Source organism: Trichomycterus rosablanca, chromosome 12, assembly GCF_030014385.1.
Source record: "Trichomycterus rosablanca isolate fTriRos1 chromosome 12, fTriRos1.hap1, whole genome shotgun sequence".
NCBI classification, from domain to species: Eukaryota; Metazoa; Chordata; class Actinopteri; order Siluriformes; family Trichomycteridae; genus Trichomycterus; species Trichomycterus rosablanca.
Window position 1 is genome coordinate 10,167,162 of NC_085999.1, and position 16,488 is coordinate 10,183,649.

Below are 16,488 nucleotides of genomic sequence, written 5' to 3' on the forward strand. Positions count from 1 at the left end.
AGGACCAAAAAGTCTCAGATCAAAAGTGTGTAGACAACATTTCTAATATGTAGAGTGTGTTATATTAGCCACATCAATTGAGTGTAAAGTCGTACAGTTTTCATAGACAATTGTTGTTAATGGAATTATAAAGCTACAATACACCATTAAGTCTTAGATAATTAAGGTGTGGCAACTTTTATAAAAGCCAGACTTTTGGGGACAGACTTTTTCCTCTAATGGGATTTTAGTATTTGGGTGTTTCCTGCCTTTCGCCCAATGAATCAGACCCACCGCAACCCTCACCAGGATAAAGCGATAGTAAAACAGTGAATAATCCACTGCTTAAAATAAAGCAGGGATTAAACAGGTCGATTACTCGAGGTCATTATAATTAAGACTGAATTGCAGGTAGAATAGAAATCTAAATTTTAAATAAAAGCAAAAAGAGAAAAAGACAGTAGTAGAAAAGTCCCAGTGATATAATTCATTTAAACAGAACAGGGTAGCCATTTATGTAAAAATAAAAAGCAGCTCAGGCTCCCCAGGAAGAAAAGCTCATTTTCTATGCACCAGCCTTTGAGAACCTGAGCTGCGTCTTTACTTCTGTATTCGACTCTCGAAACTCATTTGCTAGAAAAAAAAAGAGTCGACTCTGTTCGGAATCGGTTCTTTGCCCTATCAGTGGCAGAGTGAAGCAACCGCAGCAGCAAACCTGAGCAAGCAAGCAAGCTAAATTATCTATATTGTTTATCATTTAACTAGGCAAAGTATGCAGTATCTCAAAAATGGTTGCGTTTTTGATCGACATGTGTTGTCTTCACCTCTGTTTCTTTGGGAAAATATCCCCGGTATTTAGCTAAGTCGCTACATGTAATCCTGCTAGCTTAGTTCTGCTTTCGATTGGGCTGCCAAAGCAGGCTAACGTCAGCTGTCAAAAGCTACAAAGCTAGCTAATACTTGCTAACTAAACACGGTTAGTTGGATTCGGAGTGTCAGCTTATTGAAAAACGAAATTGGTAAATATGGGAGTCATTTTTACAAAATTATGGAGGCTTTTTAATCACCAAGGTAAGTCGAACCTTTCACTATCGGTTAGTTCACTGTGAGATATTAAGCTAGGTTAGCTTGGCTAGCTGTTAACTGAAACATAACCTCGAAATTTCACAGCATTTCACGGTTAATGTCTCGGCTTGTTATTGTCTGTCAGTTTTATCGACTGCTAGTAACTTGACGATTTAAATGTCAGTTAGCCAGCTGTTTAATTGTGATAATGTGTCAGCTAGTAAAGGCCTGTATAATAGCAACATCTGGTGAGGTATACATGTTTAACAACAGGGATTATTAATACAGGTGATACAATACCAGTCTTAATGTTGTGACGTTTAGCCATTTTGACTTTTGGCTTTACTGCCTTCACAAGCTTATTATCAACCAGGGAATGTTTATTCACTGCATCTGATTTTGAACCATTTAGAGAAAGGCAGATAATTTAATAAAGGATAATTATGTCCATTTAACAGACTTTACAGCAGATCAAATCAAGTGGTGAATTTATGCTATTAAAGTGTGCAATATATTTACATGCCACCATTATGCATTGCACCCAGTCAGCTTGGTTAATGTAAGGATGTGGGTATTAAATGTATATAGAATAAATCTTATTAAATCGGATTAAACATGGACGTCAATTTTATACAGACTTAGGTGGGCAATTTAACAGTCTATTTTTCGTTTTATTTTTGTTGTAGCTTAACAAGCTTGCATTTGATAATTGTGCTGCCATTACAGAGTTGAAACTTTGTGTAGCAAATTCGAACATTCGCTGTATTGGCAACTTTTTGTTTCCTAAAGCGCCCTGACTTATATGTGATAACCTGCAGTATCCATGTCCTCTCATATATTATAAATGATGGGATCTACAGGCTTAGACTGTAGTGCTGGTTGACTAGCTGTACAGAAAGCTCAGGTTTCTTTATAATGTCAGCTTGACCTAAATAATTATATCAGCTTTAAATTATTGTGAATTGTGTTAAATTCAGGTGATTTTGTAACCAATATTCTAACAGGCACTGTTGCACTGGGTGCTTCTTGATTTTAAAGTTTTAGGTTTTTGCAAGCTAAGGAGAACAGGAATTTGACACCATGGAACATTTCTTTGGCTAAGTGGATCACTGTGTTCAATGCGTTCATAATTTACCCCAAGGCTGGGCTTTCATAAAGATACAACTGGTCAGGACATAAGGCTGTATTTGAGGTAAAAAAATTATTAGGGTGAGTTATTTAAATAATTATAACTGTTTCCATATTACTGTATGCCAATTTAAGGCTTAAATTACTCATTACTAGTATCTACTATTTTTGGATGAATTTAACATGATACTTCTGTACATTGATCTAATGAAAGGGAAAAATGATTAGTAGGAATCATGTCCAAAAGGCCATATCTGCTATTGCACTGGTCTGGAATGATTCTGGCTAGCTAATTTCATTTTAGACTATTATATTTCTGTGCACTAAAAAAGTGAAGGTACCAAACGATTGTTACATACACTCAGAATTTTTGAGAAAACTATCTCTGTCATAGCTAGGGCTGGGCGATCAAGATTGGCTGGAAAGTAACGAGTTACATTTACTCGCGTTACTGTAATTGAGTCGTTTTTTTGTGTACTATTTTACAGCCTGTAATTTTACTTTTACTTAAGTAAGTTTTGTACTAAGAATTGTAATTCGCTACATTTTAAATCACATCCGTTACTGAGTAAAAAAATCGCGTCTGGGAAACTGCTGCAGTGAATTCTGCGATAGGGAGTCGGATCTTTTGTCTCGGTTCCTTTTAAAGAGCCGTATATATGTAACGACTCCCAAATGCGTGAATCGGTTCCTTTATTTTGGCTTAAAGGGCCGTTCAATAGAATCGAATCATTCTACGACACATAATAGTGGTTAATACAGTTTGAAAGTTTTATGGGACTAAAATGACATTACACATCCTTAAATGTTTAAAATGTTGTATCCACCCCCCAAATCACAAGAGGATAAAATCAAAGCTGAGCTGAGTGATCACTTGATGCCCCCCCCCCCCCAATGTAGATACTGATACAGACTCACTCAGTGGTGGAAACAGCACAGTAAAGGCTCGTGTTCCTTTTAAGAAACCTGTAAAGAACTTTTTGTAGTTTTTTTCCTAATGTAAGGAGGTTCTGCTGAATATTATTTAAAATAAAAGTTGTTTGTGAGCTATTCTTAGATATAGATAGATAAGGATATAGATAATTTAGATCTATTTTGCCTTAATTATTGTTAATTATTGTGATATCGTTATTGTTATAAAGTTTGAGTCCCTTAAAAGAATAATTATATGTGGTGCTGTTACTATTTGTGCACTTCTGCAGCCTTTAATTACAATGCAAAAAAAGAAATTTGAGTCTTATTTTAATTGCATTATACAAGAACAAAAAAAATCGAAATCGTAATCGACAATCGGGTATAATTTTAAAATAATCGAGATTTTTTTTTTTTTGTAAAATCGCCCAGCCCTAGTCATAGCCAGTATTTTAGATTTGTACCTTCTGACTGTTGTAACAATACCTGTTTGCTTTAGTATGGGGTTCCCAGCTGAATTATTTGGCACCTTAACATAAAAAATTGACATTCACACAACTCATATTTGGTCCACTAAGCTGCTTAACATGTGTTTTGATAGAAAAACTGTTTTCCAGATTACAAACCTTAATTCAAGAACATTTAGAACAGACTATGGAATGCAGTTATTTATAAAATCACATTGCACAGGTGCAATTTAAGATTAGGAACGTTGTAAATTGTTCAGTAAACTACTAAAACAGATGCTGCAATCATCTTTAAGTGTAAAAGTAGCATCTGGAAAAGGCCTAGTTCCTGCGCAGGGGTGTGTTGAGAAATGTCAGTGACTGAAGAATCAGGACAGAAGACCACTAATGATTGCCTATGATCTTTGATCCTACAGACAGTGTTGCAATAATAACTGACATAATTTTGTTATAGTTATCACCAAATGGCTCACATGTTTTTTGACAAGACATCATTATTAGACACCATTATTTGCTGTGTCTGTAAATGCAGTTTTAAGATTGTATGATGCACAGTTGAAGCAATGTGTTACAAAGTTCAGAGACTTCTCTGGGCTTAGGCTCACCTAAAATAAATACAGTGAAAAGTGGACACACAGTATTTCTGTGTGTTTTATAAAGCCTAAAGCGTAGCTCAGGAGGTTTTTTAATATAGTTAATTATTGTTCAAATGTTGTGTTTATACTGTTTTTAACAGGTCAAAGAATATATATGAATCACTGCTTGCTGATTCTAATCATTATTCCATTGTTTTTCTGAACAATTAAATCACATATTTGATTACTTGTTAGGATTTTGTCAGTGTTGACCATTGTAATCAAACACAAACAAAAAAAAGAAACAGAAAACAGTCTGATATGGAATGACAGTGTTAATGTTCAGTCCCTGAAGTACATCCTTATAAAGTAATTTAACCTTTAGACTCAAGACGTGGTTAAATCACCGCAAACACTTTCTAATCAAAAACTGTAAACTCTATCTTCCGATATTATGTAAGTCAAAATCTCACTTAGGGCCCTATGAAATTCATGTTTTTTTTTTTTTGTATTTGGTATTTTACTGTTTTATTTTTGATAATTTATGAAAATGCAATTCTTTAAATTGTCTAGGTCTGTTCTCATTGTCTAAGTCTGTTTATCAGCTCTTACAGAATATCTGACTGAATCATCTAGATCAGTGGTTTGTGTATTTATGTGTAATCATGGCTTAATAGTTTTGTCTAACGTCAGCAGTTTCAGTTACAACATAAGAAACAAAGTTAAGTTAAATACGTAATAATGGAAACAAATTAGCTTAATCTGATTTGGGTTATTTTTTTTTCATTTGATCTTGTTTTAACATTGTTCAGGGGCTTTGATTTGTTTTTCGGTTATTACATTGAAAAAAAATTTTATTTCAAGACGATATGTTCATTTTTGCTGTAGGCACAAACTTAATTTATTGTTAACTTACATTTTTTTTTTTCAAGGAAAAGCAATATGTTGCTCTAGGTATGTTGCCCTAAGTGTGAGTGTTTAGGGGTGTGATGGTCTGTGATCGGTTTGTAACCCTTTTAGGCTGTATTCCTGCCCTGCAACTATTTTTTGGGGGGTGGTGTGGACCATTATTATTAAGATAAAATGATTATTAAAAAGAAAACAATGTTTAAATAGTTTTACACTTTGTCCTTCTCCCTCTGATATCTAAATGTTGGCAGGTTGACATTTCAGCTGTTTAACCCAGAAACATGCTTTTGTTTGTTGCATATTCACAGCTGCCAATGTATGCCTGAGAACGGGTGTGACCTCCTTTGTCCTGTGTAAATTACATTTGTAAAGGTTGAACCGGCTGTGCATTTTATCATTGCATATTTACAGGACATGTCATGAACAAGGTTCAGCGCTAGTTTTATAATGTACTGTACATACATACATGCACACGTCCATACGTTTTCTATATATTGCTTGTATATAGTCTTATAGTTTGTATATATTTGTGTTTAATGTTTAATGTATACATTGCTTGTATACTGTATTTATACTGGAGAGATACCATCAGCCAGAACCAAATTCCTTGTGTGTATCCACATACTTGGCCAATAAATCTGATTCTGATGGTTTTGTTCATGCCAGTCAATAACCACTCTGAAGCTTATAAAACGCATACATGATGAAGTTCTCAGGCTGTATGGATGACAGAAATGTGTTTTATAATTAGTTTTTAGAAATGACCCAATCAGCTTGGAAATCTTAAGTAATTTTGAGAGGTTGGCATGTTTGATATTGATCAACTTTTATATTAATTTAAATAAATAGGGGTTTTAATGCTTTAACCTTGTGTTTGATTTTGTTGCATCTAAAATGTGTTTTATTAAGTATCATGTGAAGTGAAGCCTGACTAAGTCATGCACATGCACATGCATATACAGTAGTATTAAGCTAAACAGCCAGTTCATGACATCAGCATTTTCAAGTATAAAATGTATGGTGATATCATTCAGTGAAGGTTATTTGTTTTGTTATAAGTGTGCATTGAATCAGTTATGTAATGACCGAGTTAGTTTTGTGGCCATTATCTACATTAGGGCTGTCGCACTAAACGTAATTTTTAAATACCGCGGTATAGACCAGCCAACCGCAGGGCATGCCAAGCAACCGCAACACTGCGATGTTCATGTTTTTTCTTTCTTTTTTTTTTTTCTTTTTTTTTGTTGCAGGGTCCATCTTGTTTTTCACTTACATTCGGGCGTAATAAATGTTAAATAAATTCATAATGAAAATGAGCTAAGAGTGTCATTTTCCCGCAACCTGTCAGGCTTTGTGTTTTAAAATGGAAACAATGGCAACATTAATTATAGGCAAGTTTATTAATGATCAAATTGAGTTCACACTCAATAAAATACTTGTAATTTAGAGTATATTTAAACAGCCTTGGCGTACTAAAACACTTAATGACGGTTAATATGGCATTGCAGCCTGCAAATATTCTCTTGCTGGCTTGCTGGGATGATTTAAATGTATTTTTTCGTGAATAAAAATGTATTGAAACGAATAATAACTTGAAATGTAGTATATATTGTTATGTTAATTATACCTACTAAATAGATGGTTAATAGTGGCGCGACAACCAGGCTAGATTTCCTCTGCTCTCTAAAGTCGCATGCAGGTACAGTACGTGTGTATTAGTGCAGCGAGCACACACACCATCAGAGAGAGTTTTAGTGCCGTCGGGAACATCGCTACCCCACTCAGATCCTCTCTGGAACCACATCAGGTGAACGTGTTGGTTTTTCTAGCGCGCATGATAACGCAGGTTTAAGGTCTTACAGACTTTATTCTTTATTCTAAACGAAAGGTTTATTTTTTATTTTTTTTACCATATTTTGATTAGATGTGCATTTAAAATATTTAGCCTAAACACTTTTTTTTTTCGTTTTACAGTGTATATCTATCCTAGGCTAGAAACTAAATTTAAACCTCTTTTTAATAGAGAAAAGACGTGCATTCTTATTGCGCATCTTAGCTCTGTTCTGTATTTAACAATAAACACGCATTTGATTTGTCCTAAAGCTGTCTCATCTTTGTCATTATAAAACAATAATATACCGAATCATAGCCTAACAATAAAGCTCTAAAATCCAGATAAATTAAGTAATTTTCAAAAAAATATATACATATCGCATACTGCGGTGTTGAGCCGCGCTAAATACCGAAAGGGGAAATTCTTTCGACAGCGACAGCCCTAATCTATATTATAGTGAATAAAAACTTCCAGTTTCAGTTTAACATTCAGAAAGTACATTTATACAGTAGCTGTTAGCAAAAAGTTCAATATAAGCAACGTAATAAAGAGTGATGCAGCCAGTAATATAAAGCTTCTCCTGACAGCATCAGTCAGGTTATTGTAAGACAGTAAGCAGTTATACTGGAAAAAATTGCTGTTATGGTTAACTGTTTAATCATTGACATTACTAGTATTGTAACCCGTAGTACCTGAGTTTGTGAGTCACTGCTTTTTTTAAATTTTTTAGAGCACAAAGTCATCATTGTTGGGCTGGATAATGCAGGGAAGACAACAATACTCTATCAGTTGTAAGTACTAAATCTTTTGTAATTGATGTTGAAACGAAGAAAAAACAATGTCAACACTTTTCTTCACATATGTAATATTATGACACATGCAGACCGTCATTGTTTGTTTGCTTTATGGTCATCAGTTCTATGAATGAAGTGGTACACACGTCACCCACAATAGGAAGCAATGTGGAGGAGATTGTGGTGAACAACACTCATTTTCTCATGTGGGATATTGGAGGCCAGGAATCTTTGCGTTCCTCCTGGAACACCTACTACACTAACACAGAAGTATGTTCGTCAAGTCTCTTCTACTTCAGTGCACTTGTGAAAGCTACATGTTTTTGTATTATTTCTTACAAATCTTTTTTCTTGGGTGGCAGTCCATCAGCAGTGTTCTTGTCATGTCTTTACAGTTTGTGATCATTGTAGTCGACAGCACAGACAGGGAGAGGATCTCTGTGACCAAAGAAGAGCTGTATCGAATGCTAGCTCATGAGGTAAGTGCATTCTTGCTGCATGGTCACTGCTTCTTTGTTTTAGGATGTTGCTGACTAAATCATTGTCTTTCTGTGGTAGCTGTGTCTGCTGCCCATGCATTCAAACGTCTTGTGAATGACTGTCCTAATATTACGAATTTTTTTCCTTCTTGCTTTGTTTTCTAGGACCTTCGAAAGGCTGGATTGTTGGTCTTTGCCAATAAGCAGGATGTGAAAGGTTGTATGAGTGTGGCTGAAATTTCACAGAGCCTCCAGCTTACTTCTGTTAAAGACCACCAGTGGCACATTCAGGCCTGCTGTGCTCTCACAGGGGAGGGGTAAGATAAGATAGGTGCTTTCCAGTGTTTGGAAAAAAGTTAGATACTTTCACATAGTCAGATCTTGTTGCAGTATCCCACCTTTTGAGAGATGTGGTCATGGGCTGCAGTGAGAACACAACTGAACTCTGATTCTAACTTATGGGAAGAAAATCAAATATGTAATGTGCTGCACAGTGTTTACACAGTGTAGCTGCTGGACTATGTGTAAAAGCAAGACTTGTAATATAAATGTACTTTTGCGGACATGAGCATGTATCAGACTATTACTAATAAGTACTGCTTTACTGCTAGGCTCGTTACTGCGTGATGTCACGGCACCTCTACTGCAATTCACTCTGGTTCCACTGTAAGGCCCAAAACTGCTGCGGCACTGGGGTGAGAGTCCAGAAAGAATACAGAATGCTGGCACCGCAAAAAACTGGACCAGCCCCAGCAGCCGGGCACCACAGTTTCAGAGAAATGCAAGTGTGCCATCAAAGGAGCTGGCAAAACAGAGAGGGAGAAACCATGATGTCAGAAAATTTCCACTTAAAGCAAATTAATGCTAACAAAACTGCTTACAATCAAGATAGACTGATACGTCAATTATGTGTGCCTCTGTGCCCCTGTTGATGGCCGAAATAGCAATGCAGAAGGATAATATGACTCCTAACGTGGGTCAGCTGCAAAAGATTAGCAAAAATGTCTGTCCTTGACCATCGCCAAAAACGTCTAGCCAGAAAAGATCAACCTTTTTTTCTAAAATATTAGTTTTTTGTAATTTAGTAATAACGCAAGTACACAAATGTCAGTAAATACATGATAAACTATACATTTTATTTACCTAAAAAACAGTAGATGCATTATGGTGCACATTTGCCAATGAAACTACCCCTTTATGTTCTGTGTGCAGGCTCTGTCAGGGACTAGAGTGGATGATGTCACGACTGCGAATAAGATGACTTCTGCACCCATGCAAACAGACCACACTGTATCTCCTCTACGCGTGGAGGCCGACTGTCACTCACTGTGAAGGTGGCCTGGAGGTGTCACCCGGACTTATGTGATTAATTTATAACAGCTCATTGAGAACTGTGAACAGAAGACTGGTAACGACCTGTGACAGTGGTTCAGGATGAGAAAACCCACATTTCAGTGTTTTTTTTTCTGCAGTTGCCCCAGTCGCAGTGAAGAGTCTGAGGGAAAAGATAGAGAGAAGCACATGAATTTAAAGGATGTAATGATGATTCAGGCTCTGTTGGAGTGGCTTTGCAGTATTGCCTGACTGCCCGACAAAGTATTTTCTCCATGCGTTCAGTCCAGTATTCACATAAACCTTTTGCCTATGTCTGAACCACTCATTTTTAGTGGCTTGACATCATGCAGCACAACTCTCCACAGTTTATGTAAAACACATTCAAATAAAAGGTTTTTATTCATCAAGATTGCAGTTTAATCATTTGCATACTTTCAATCTGTCATTTTCCTTTTACAGTGAGTGTGATACATTTACTGATGTGATGAGATGCTCTTTCTAATTTTTAATGACCTGAAGGTAGTTTATGTAGTTGGAACTTGACTTTGGCATATTTCTTTTAAATGAAGTGTACAGTAAAGGATTTGTTTACATTTATTTATTTATTTGGTTTATTTGTAGGCATGGTACTTGTTTGTCCTTTTCTTTATATCGCACAGATTCAGAATTTTACTAACCAATATTTCTTCACTCTAAATATTTGGTGATTCATGTGCTACTACATTTTGTTTAACATGTGATGGACTGACGTCCTGTCGCTGACCTGCAGTCCTGACCAGGATAAAGTGTTACTTATAAATGATAAACATTGTATGAACAATTTGTAATGTTAATAATGTTTTGGACCAATTTCTATATTTAGGAAGTTTATTAACTGACGTTTATTGCATTAACAATGAAAATTATGCATACATATAGTGTATTACTAAATGCATGTATAAATGAATCGCTATAGTATGTGGACACTAGACCACGACCTTGTTGAGCATCCCATTCCAAAACCATGGGCATAGTTATGACATGCCCCCTCTTCCCTTGGACACCAAACAAGCCTCCCTTCCTTGAGAAGGCTTTTAAAGTCTAGTGGAAATTTGTACCCATTCAGTCAAAACAGCATTGGTGAGGTCAGGTAGGGGTTCGGTGGGGTTGAGCCCGAAACTGTCCAGTTCTCTGGAGTTCCTCCAATCCTAACTTGTCAAACCATGTCTTTATGGTCAGTCAGTAACAGGAAAGGGACCCAATCTAGGGAGGCTATTTGTATAAATGTTTGTATAAAATACACATGTTGGCAAAACACCTGACGTCATTTATAAGCAATCGTACTCGGGAAAACTAAATTTAATAAAATGTGAATTTTATTAGTATGTTTGTTGTTGGTTTTCCAAATGTTTGACAGCAGATCTAATCATGTCCTAAAACTACCATGTCTAACATAATCATTGCAAGTGTGTACAAACACACTTAACACAGATCATGATGTGCATTTTATTTTTTTCTTCTGCTTAATAAGTAGGAAAAGAAAACTAATAGTTGCTTATTTAATTTAAATGGAAGTACATGATATTTTTGTTTTATTTTGGAAAAGGATCATGTTTATCACTGTGTTGAATCACATTTCCTTATAACAACATTAACAATCCTCTGGAAAATAAAGATTGATGTAGTTTTGAGATCAGATTATCTTTGCAACTTTGTGGCACCTTTGTTGTCATATTTTCTTTACTGTTTTAACTGTCGACAGGTCTGGACTGCAGACAGGAGCTCACCTTCTCTGACTGTTCAGCCTTGCTTTTGTAACACATGCAGACACATGCAGGCTAATTTCATGTTAAAATAAGCATCATCTTTTGCTACTAAAAAAAAAGATCTAATTTTTAACCAGAACATGTTCCAAAATGTATGATATTTTTAATTGTTGTGGGCATTAATACAATCCTATACCATAACAGACTCTGACTTTTTACATTTTTTCAAATGGTCCTTTTCTTGTTTGGCTTGAAGAACATGACTTATAGTTTCTTGTACAATATTAGTGTATTAGTATATTGTTGTGTGAAACTGTTCCACTGTCCATTTGTTCATTTCAGGTGAGCTTGAGCCTGAGAAGTCTGCTATTTCTGGATGCCTTGCAGAAGTATGCTGATTTTTAGAGCAGTACCGTCTGAGGAATTGAAGGTTATAAACATTTAGTAGTGGTTTCTGGCCTTGCAATTCACATACAGGGATTTTCATTAAATTATGCACTGTAGTAGGTGAAATACTTACAATACTTATAATTCTTTCCTCTTGAGGAAAGTGTATCTAACTGTTGCCCTAACTGTTGGATTATATTTGGCAATTTTTGGAAAGCTTTCAAGTTTTTGACCCTTCCATATACATCTATTTTTTTATTCCTTGTTTTTATTATTAAGAAACAGAGCATCTGTGCTTGTCTCTGTATTTAGCCTCCTTACCTCAATGTTTTGGCAAGTGGATCAATACTTGTGGTTGACTGAGAATGGATGCCAGGTTATATAATATCTATTTGCAGCTATTGAGCATAATCTCTGTCACAGCTGCTGTGACTAAGTTGTTGATGCTTTTTTGTACCTCTTTCTATGTTTGTCTGTTGAGCAATTAGCAAATAGCATTGCTAAAGCAAATTTTAGTTATTTACTTTGGTATAACTGTTAAAGAACCCAGTCAACATACATTTTACTATTTTGTATTGAAATAAAGAAAAATACACAGACTGAATAGAAAATTATGGATGCTTATTTAAATCTTGCACAGTTATAACAGGTACAGTGTAAACCAGTAAAACTTTAGAGGTTGATACATTAAAGACGGACTCTATTCAGAGTGCTGATGTTATAACATTCTGGAAGAGTGAGAGTCAGTGGAACAGCAGTGATCCAAAGTGGGGACAAGAATTTCAGCTGCTGCTTTCATTCACCTAACCGAAGTGCTTAACCACTCAACAGTGTGTGAACGTCTAGAGACTCAAGAGTAAATTCTGTAATGTCTGGAAAGTAGGTCTATGTAAAGAAAATAAGGCCAAGACAACCTCACCTGATCTGCAGTGTAAATTCTAACTGTAAATTAAATTCGTTTACAAGCAAATAGTTAAGTAGCTAAGTGTGTTACAATCCCTCGTAATTCGACACATCCTGGCCATCTTCAGGCAACAAATGTCAACCAAACAAAACTGCTGGTCTTTGTTTTGTCAGTTTGTTGCAGAGGGTCCAAAGACACACAATGTTCAACAGCTCTTGTAAATGTCTTGTTATTATGATGCCCTATTAGTATGTGTCCATTGAAGTAAATAGTTAAGCATGAGCCACTAATTTAATCATGCAGTGTAATTGTTTTAGCAAATATTTACATTTATTTCAATTTTCAAAATTACACAGTACTAATATTTGTACCCTTCATACACATTAGCAGTTAAGCAGTTAAGTTCCCTGATGTGTCCTAAAACATCATATATTTACTGATTCATTATTGGCCCATAAATAATAATTAATAAAATAATAAATAAATAATAATAAATAAAAGATTATGGTGCAGGTCCAATAGGACAACATAGAGTTTTTTTTCCAAAGTTGTACAACAAGAATGTTTGGGTTTTTTTCAAAGTAACGAATGTTAAAATTCGAATGAAGGGCCGAATCTGGCTTGCACTGCATTCATAAACCTGACCTCCCTGTTTACCATTCTACAAACGTATGTTAAATACACACAGCTCTACTGCAATGTCCATGCTGGTAGAAAATAACCTAGCGGTGTAACAAACACAAAGAAACATTCTTCACTAAAGTATTGTACCACCACTCATGCAAGCTTGACCTTCCTCAGACATAGCCAATTGTGTCTGTAGGACACCTGACCCAGCCGGTGGCGTAGGAGTGGTGAGAGAGTGTAAAGGACTGTTTTGCCACCTAAGTGCCTCTGTGGGAATTTGTTAACATTTTAGTCCTGATTAGAAACATTCAGCTTTTTATTTTTAAATGGTTTTGGTCAGTAAGGGTAAATTTGTGTACTGGGTAAACGGTTTAGTTTAGTAACTTTTTCTATGTAATGTCAGTAAAATGAACATTTAGGAAATAAAACATTTACTGGTTTTGGTATATAACGGTATGGTTATAATTTCAAATGTCATATAATATCTTTATAATCCAACTATTATTCACTAGTTTAACAATTCAACTAGCATTCAATCCAGAGATGTTCAAATCCCCCCCACCCTATATAATGGTGTAAAGATTATCAACATATTTCACTCACTAGCTTTGCATAATGTTAGGATCTGTAAGTGTTCCCATCAGTTGTTGATATGGCTGGAATGTTTTAGAATGTCAGGAGCCCCTGTTTGGAGCATTCTACAAGCACACAAGTGAATAGGTACTAGAATTGCAATTATGACTGGGTACAAAAGAAGCACTGGTCATTTACTCACAGAAATGGTTTGAGATTTAAAGTTCACATGCATTTGGGAATAATTCAGAAAACTCTCATAAGTAAACATAGTTCTGCACTGCAGCTACAAAAACAAGCTAGGATTAGTTAGGCAAATAAGAATGCAAAAGCCATACATTACCAACATTCATTGACTTAGGCTCATTTCAGATTAAGTGATGCATAGTGGAAAATTGTGCTGTGTCTAAAGAGTCCACCTTTCCAAGTTTAAATGCCAGCATCTTTCATAGTAGGTGGTGTGTTAGTGCCAACATCATGGGTAGCTTGCACCTCAGACTGTTGAGCATGACGCTGAAGCGGAAAGAATTCACTTGCATAACAACAATTGGTGTCTTCAGTTCATAAAGAATTATAATAAAATGTTAAAATGAATGGTGATGAGTTGAGATTAGTCATAACTAAATGTTTTGTCTTTATCTTGTTTTTAATAAAATACAGATCATAAAGTTACTGTAAATCACTGCTGCTAGTTTTTATTTATATATTTCCTACTATTGTAAGAGGACAGGGTGGAAAGGCTATGCAAGAAAATCATCCCCTGTTCATGCGTTTATGTAAAGCTAGTTCGACTGTGGATAATGCCACCCATGTTGGCATTATAGCTGCTTGTAATTCACAGCCAGTGTCTTTCCTTGGATTATGTCTGACTATCTGGAAAAATAATTTCTCTACAACCTCCAGCTGCAGCCTGTTTTTAGGAAGCAATTACTTTTTGCAATAAACCAGTAATCTAATACAGTAGGATCTTCTGTAATAATTTCCACTACACTAAATGTAATGTTTTGCCTAATTCTGTGATGTTATTAAATAATTCTGTACCACTGAACTGGCTGAACAGGTGCTCCTTCCTGAAGGTATCACCGCTATATATTTAGCTGGTGAAACCTGAGAATGTGGCCCCCTGATTGGCTAGTGGGGGCACATGATAACAGGAGCACAGCTTCAGCTGTGAGCTGTCACCCAGCGTTTCTCAGGAGGGAAGAGTTGGGGAGGCTCTGGCAGCTTGGAAAACTTAAACTTTAAAGTCACTGGTAAGCAATGAAATCCAAGGAATGAAAAAAATGTATATTTTTCCTCTTCAGCGAGATTGCTTTGCATGGCATCCCTTTTGGATTTTCTATACTTTTTGGATGGCTTTGGATCAAAGTGAAGCTGAGGGCCAGTCCTTTCTACAGTCTGCTAGGAAGCACAGATCTAACTGGGCAACATTACAAAACTCCAAAAATTGTAAATGCAGTGTTGCTGGAACCTCTCCTTGGAATCTATGCTTCTACATATTGGATCACTATATTCAGTTGAAGCAGGAGTTTGCTTAAATCTTTGTTTGCTTTACACTTTTATCTTTGAAATGATGTTAGCATAATTATATATTTTTAACATAAAGTTTTGTGAGTTTGGTACTAAAAGAGTAATAAGTATGTGGTCCTATATTTAACCTGCAGCCTCAGAAGGCAGTGCAGTTCTGCTAGCTAAACAAAGCCAGCCAATCAGGTTTTGGCATTAACTTACATGACACATAGCTGGAGCAGCTGTCCAGAAACTTCACCGAAGACCTGTGTCACTTTTAGTGGTCTTGGGTGTCAAACTCTTTGACTGCCCAAGGCCTGCTAAATCTTTACACAGAAAATACTGAGTAGGGTTCAGTGAAAAGTGAATTGTCTCTGTGTGTGTGCAGGTTTAAAAAGTACACTGAGTGGATTATCGGTTTGGACCCTAGTTGATGGAAAGTGTGCTTCTTCATTATTGTAAAGTCACTTTGGGATTTTGATTCAGTCAGGTATGTATGAATGTTACAGAAAACTGAGCATATCTTAATGACATTATCTTTTCTCTGAAGGGGTTCAGGGGAGGTTTAGGGTCTATTTTTAGCGGGTGTGCATAGTATATCCTTCAGCTGACAGTAGGGAGAGAATTTGAGTGGTAGCAATCAGAGCTATGTCAATGCTTAACTAGATCATTGTGTTTTCTGTTTCTCTACTGTAATGAAATGTTTCCTTTTGTAGATCTCATTGTCCTACCCTAAAAAGACAAGCGTAACTTGTTTATTTACTTGTGCAGACCCACTAAAAGTGTTTCATGATGGAGACAGAAGAAGTTGAGGAAGAGTATGAGGAGTATGAGGAAGAAGTGGTGGAGGAGGTAAGATACAATCTCTTGAAATGTAGTCTACAGTACTCCTGCAGGTTTATTGGCAGGTCCTATGAATAGTGATCGGTGATACCACCAAAGTCAGCAGTTTAGTTTGAGCTAGCCCTAGTATTCATGGATCTCATTTCTCTCTCAGATGACTTACTCCCAGTAAGTAGGGGGTCTCTGTACAGCCCAGTAGTGCAGTAAATAACCCTGTATATGTAATACATGTCTCTTAGACATAGCTCAAAATGTATTAACTATAAATCATTTGCACTGGTTTACCGGGGACACTGGATACTTAAAGTTTTTATTTCATTATTACAAATATTAATAGTTAATAGATAACTAGTAACAAACTATTTTTTTTATTTAAAGTTACAGAGTCTTAAATTTTGGTGTCAGTAAATATTCCCCCTTTGA

At 35.9% G+C, this 16,488-nt stretch overlaps 2 protein-coding genes across 14 annotated transcripts in view; both read left to right on the top strand.

Annotated features, from left to right (window-relative positions):
* The first annotated feature begins 667 nt into the window (after positions 1-667).
* arl5a (ADP-ribosylation factor-like 5A) lies at positions 668-9,886 on the top strand. Of its 2 annotated transcripts, none has more exons than XM_063005473.1 (6): positions 668-1,050; positions 7,600-7,660; positions 7,786-7,933; positions 8,059-8,142; positions 8,308-8,459; positions 9,355-9,886. In XM_063005473.1, the coding sequence occupies exons 1-6, from the start codon at positions 1,005-1,007 to the stop codon at positions 9,401-9,403; spliced, it is 540 nt and encodes a 179-aa protein (XP_062861543.1). In that variant the 5' UTR covers positions 668-1,004; the 3' UTR covers positions 9,404-9,886. The 2 variants fall into 2 exon arrangements, with proteins under 2 accessions (XP_062861543.1, XP_062861544.1); XM_063005474.1 differs by lacking the exon at positions 668-1,050 and adding an exon at positions 2,113-2,236.
* A 4,995-nt stretch (positions 9,887-14,881) lies between these two features.
* Positions 14,882-16,488, top strand: part of neb (nebulin) — a 74,264-nt gene continuing 72,657 nt past the window's right edge. For all 12 annotated transcript variants that reach the window (XM_063005506.1, XM_063005508.1, XM_063005512.1 and 9 more), the window contains exons 1-3: positions 14,882-14,966; positions 15,611-15,712; positions 15,994-16,074. In XM_063005506.1, the coding sequence (XP_062861576.1) occupies positions 16,012-16,074 (63 nt within the window). In that variant the 5' untranslated portion in view covers positions 14,882-14,966; positions 15,611-15,712; positions 15,994-16,011. The remainder of the gene's footprint in view (positions 14,967-15,610; positions 15,713-15,993; positions 16,075-16,488) is intronic.

Bases quoted from the DNA above. Each gene is read 5' to 3' on its own strand.
- arl5a (XM_063005473.1), top strand. From the start codon at position 1,005: ATGGGAGTCATTTTTACAAAATTATGGAGGCTTTTTAATCACCAAG. The intron at 7,661-7,785 runs GTAAGTACTAAA...TATGGTCATCAG, and splicing joins ACAACAATACTCTATCAGTT to TTCTATGAATGAAGTGGTAC. The intron at 7,934-8,058 runs GTATGTTCGTCA...ATGTCTTTACAG, and splicing joins CCTACTACACTAACACAGAA to TTTGTGATCATTGTAGTCGA.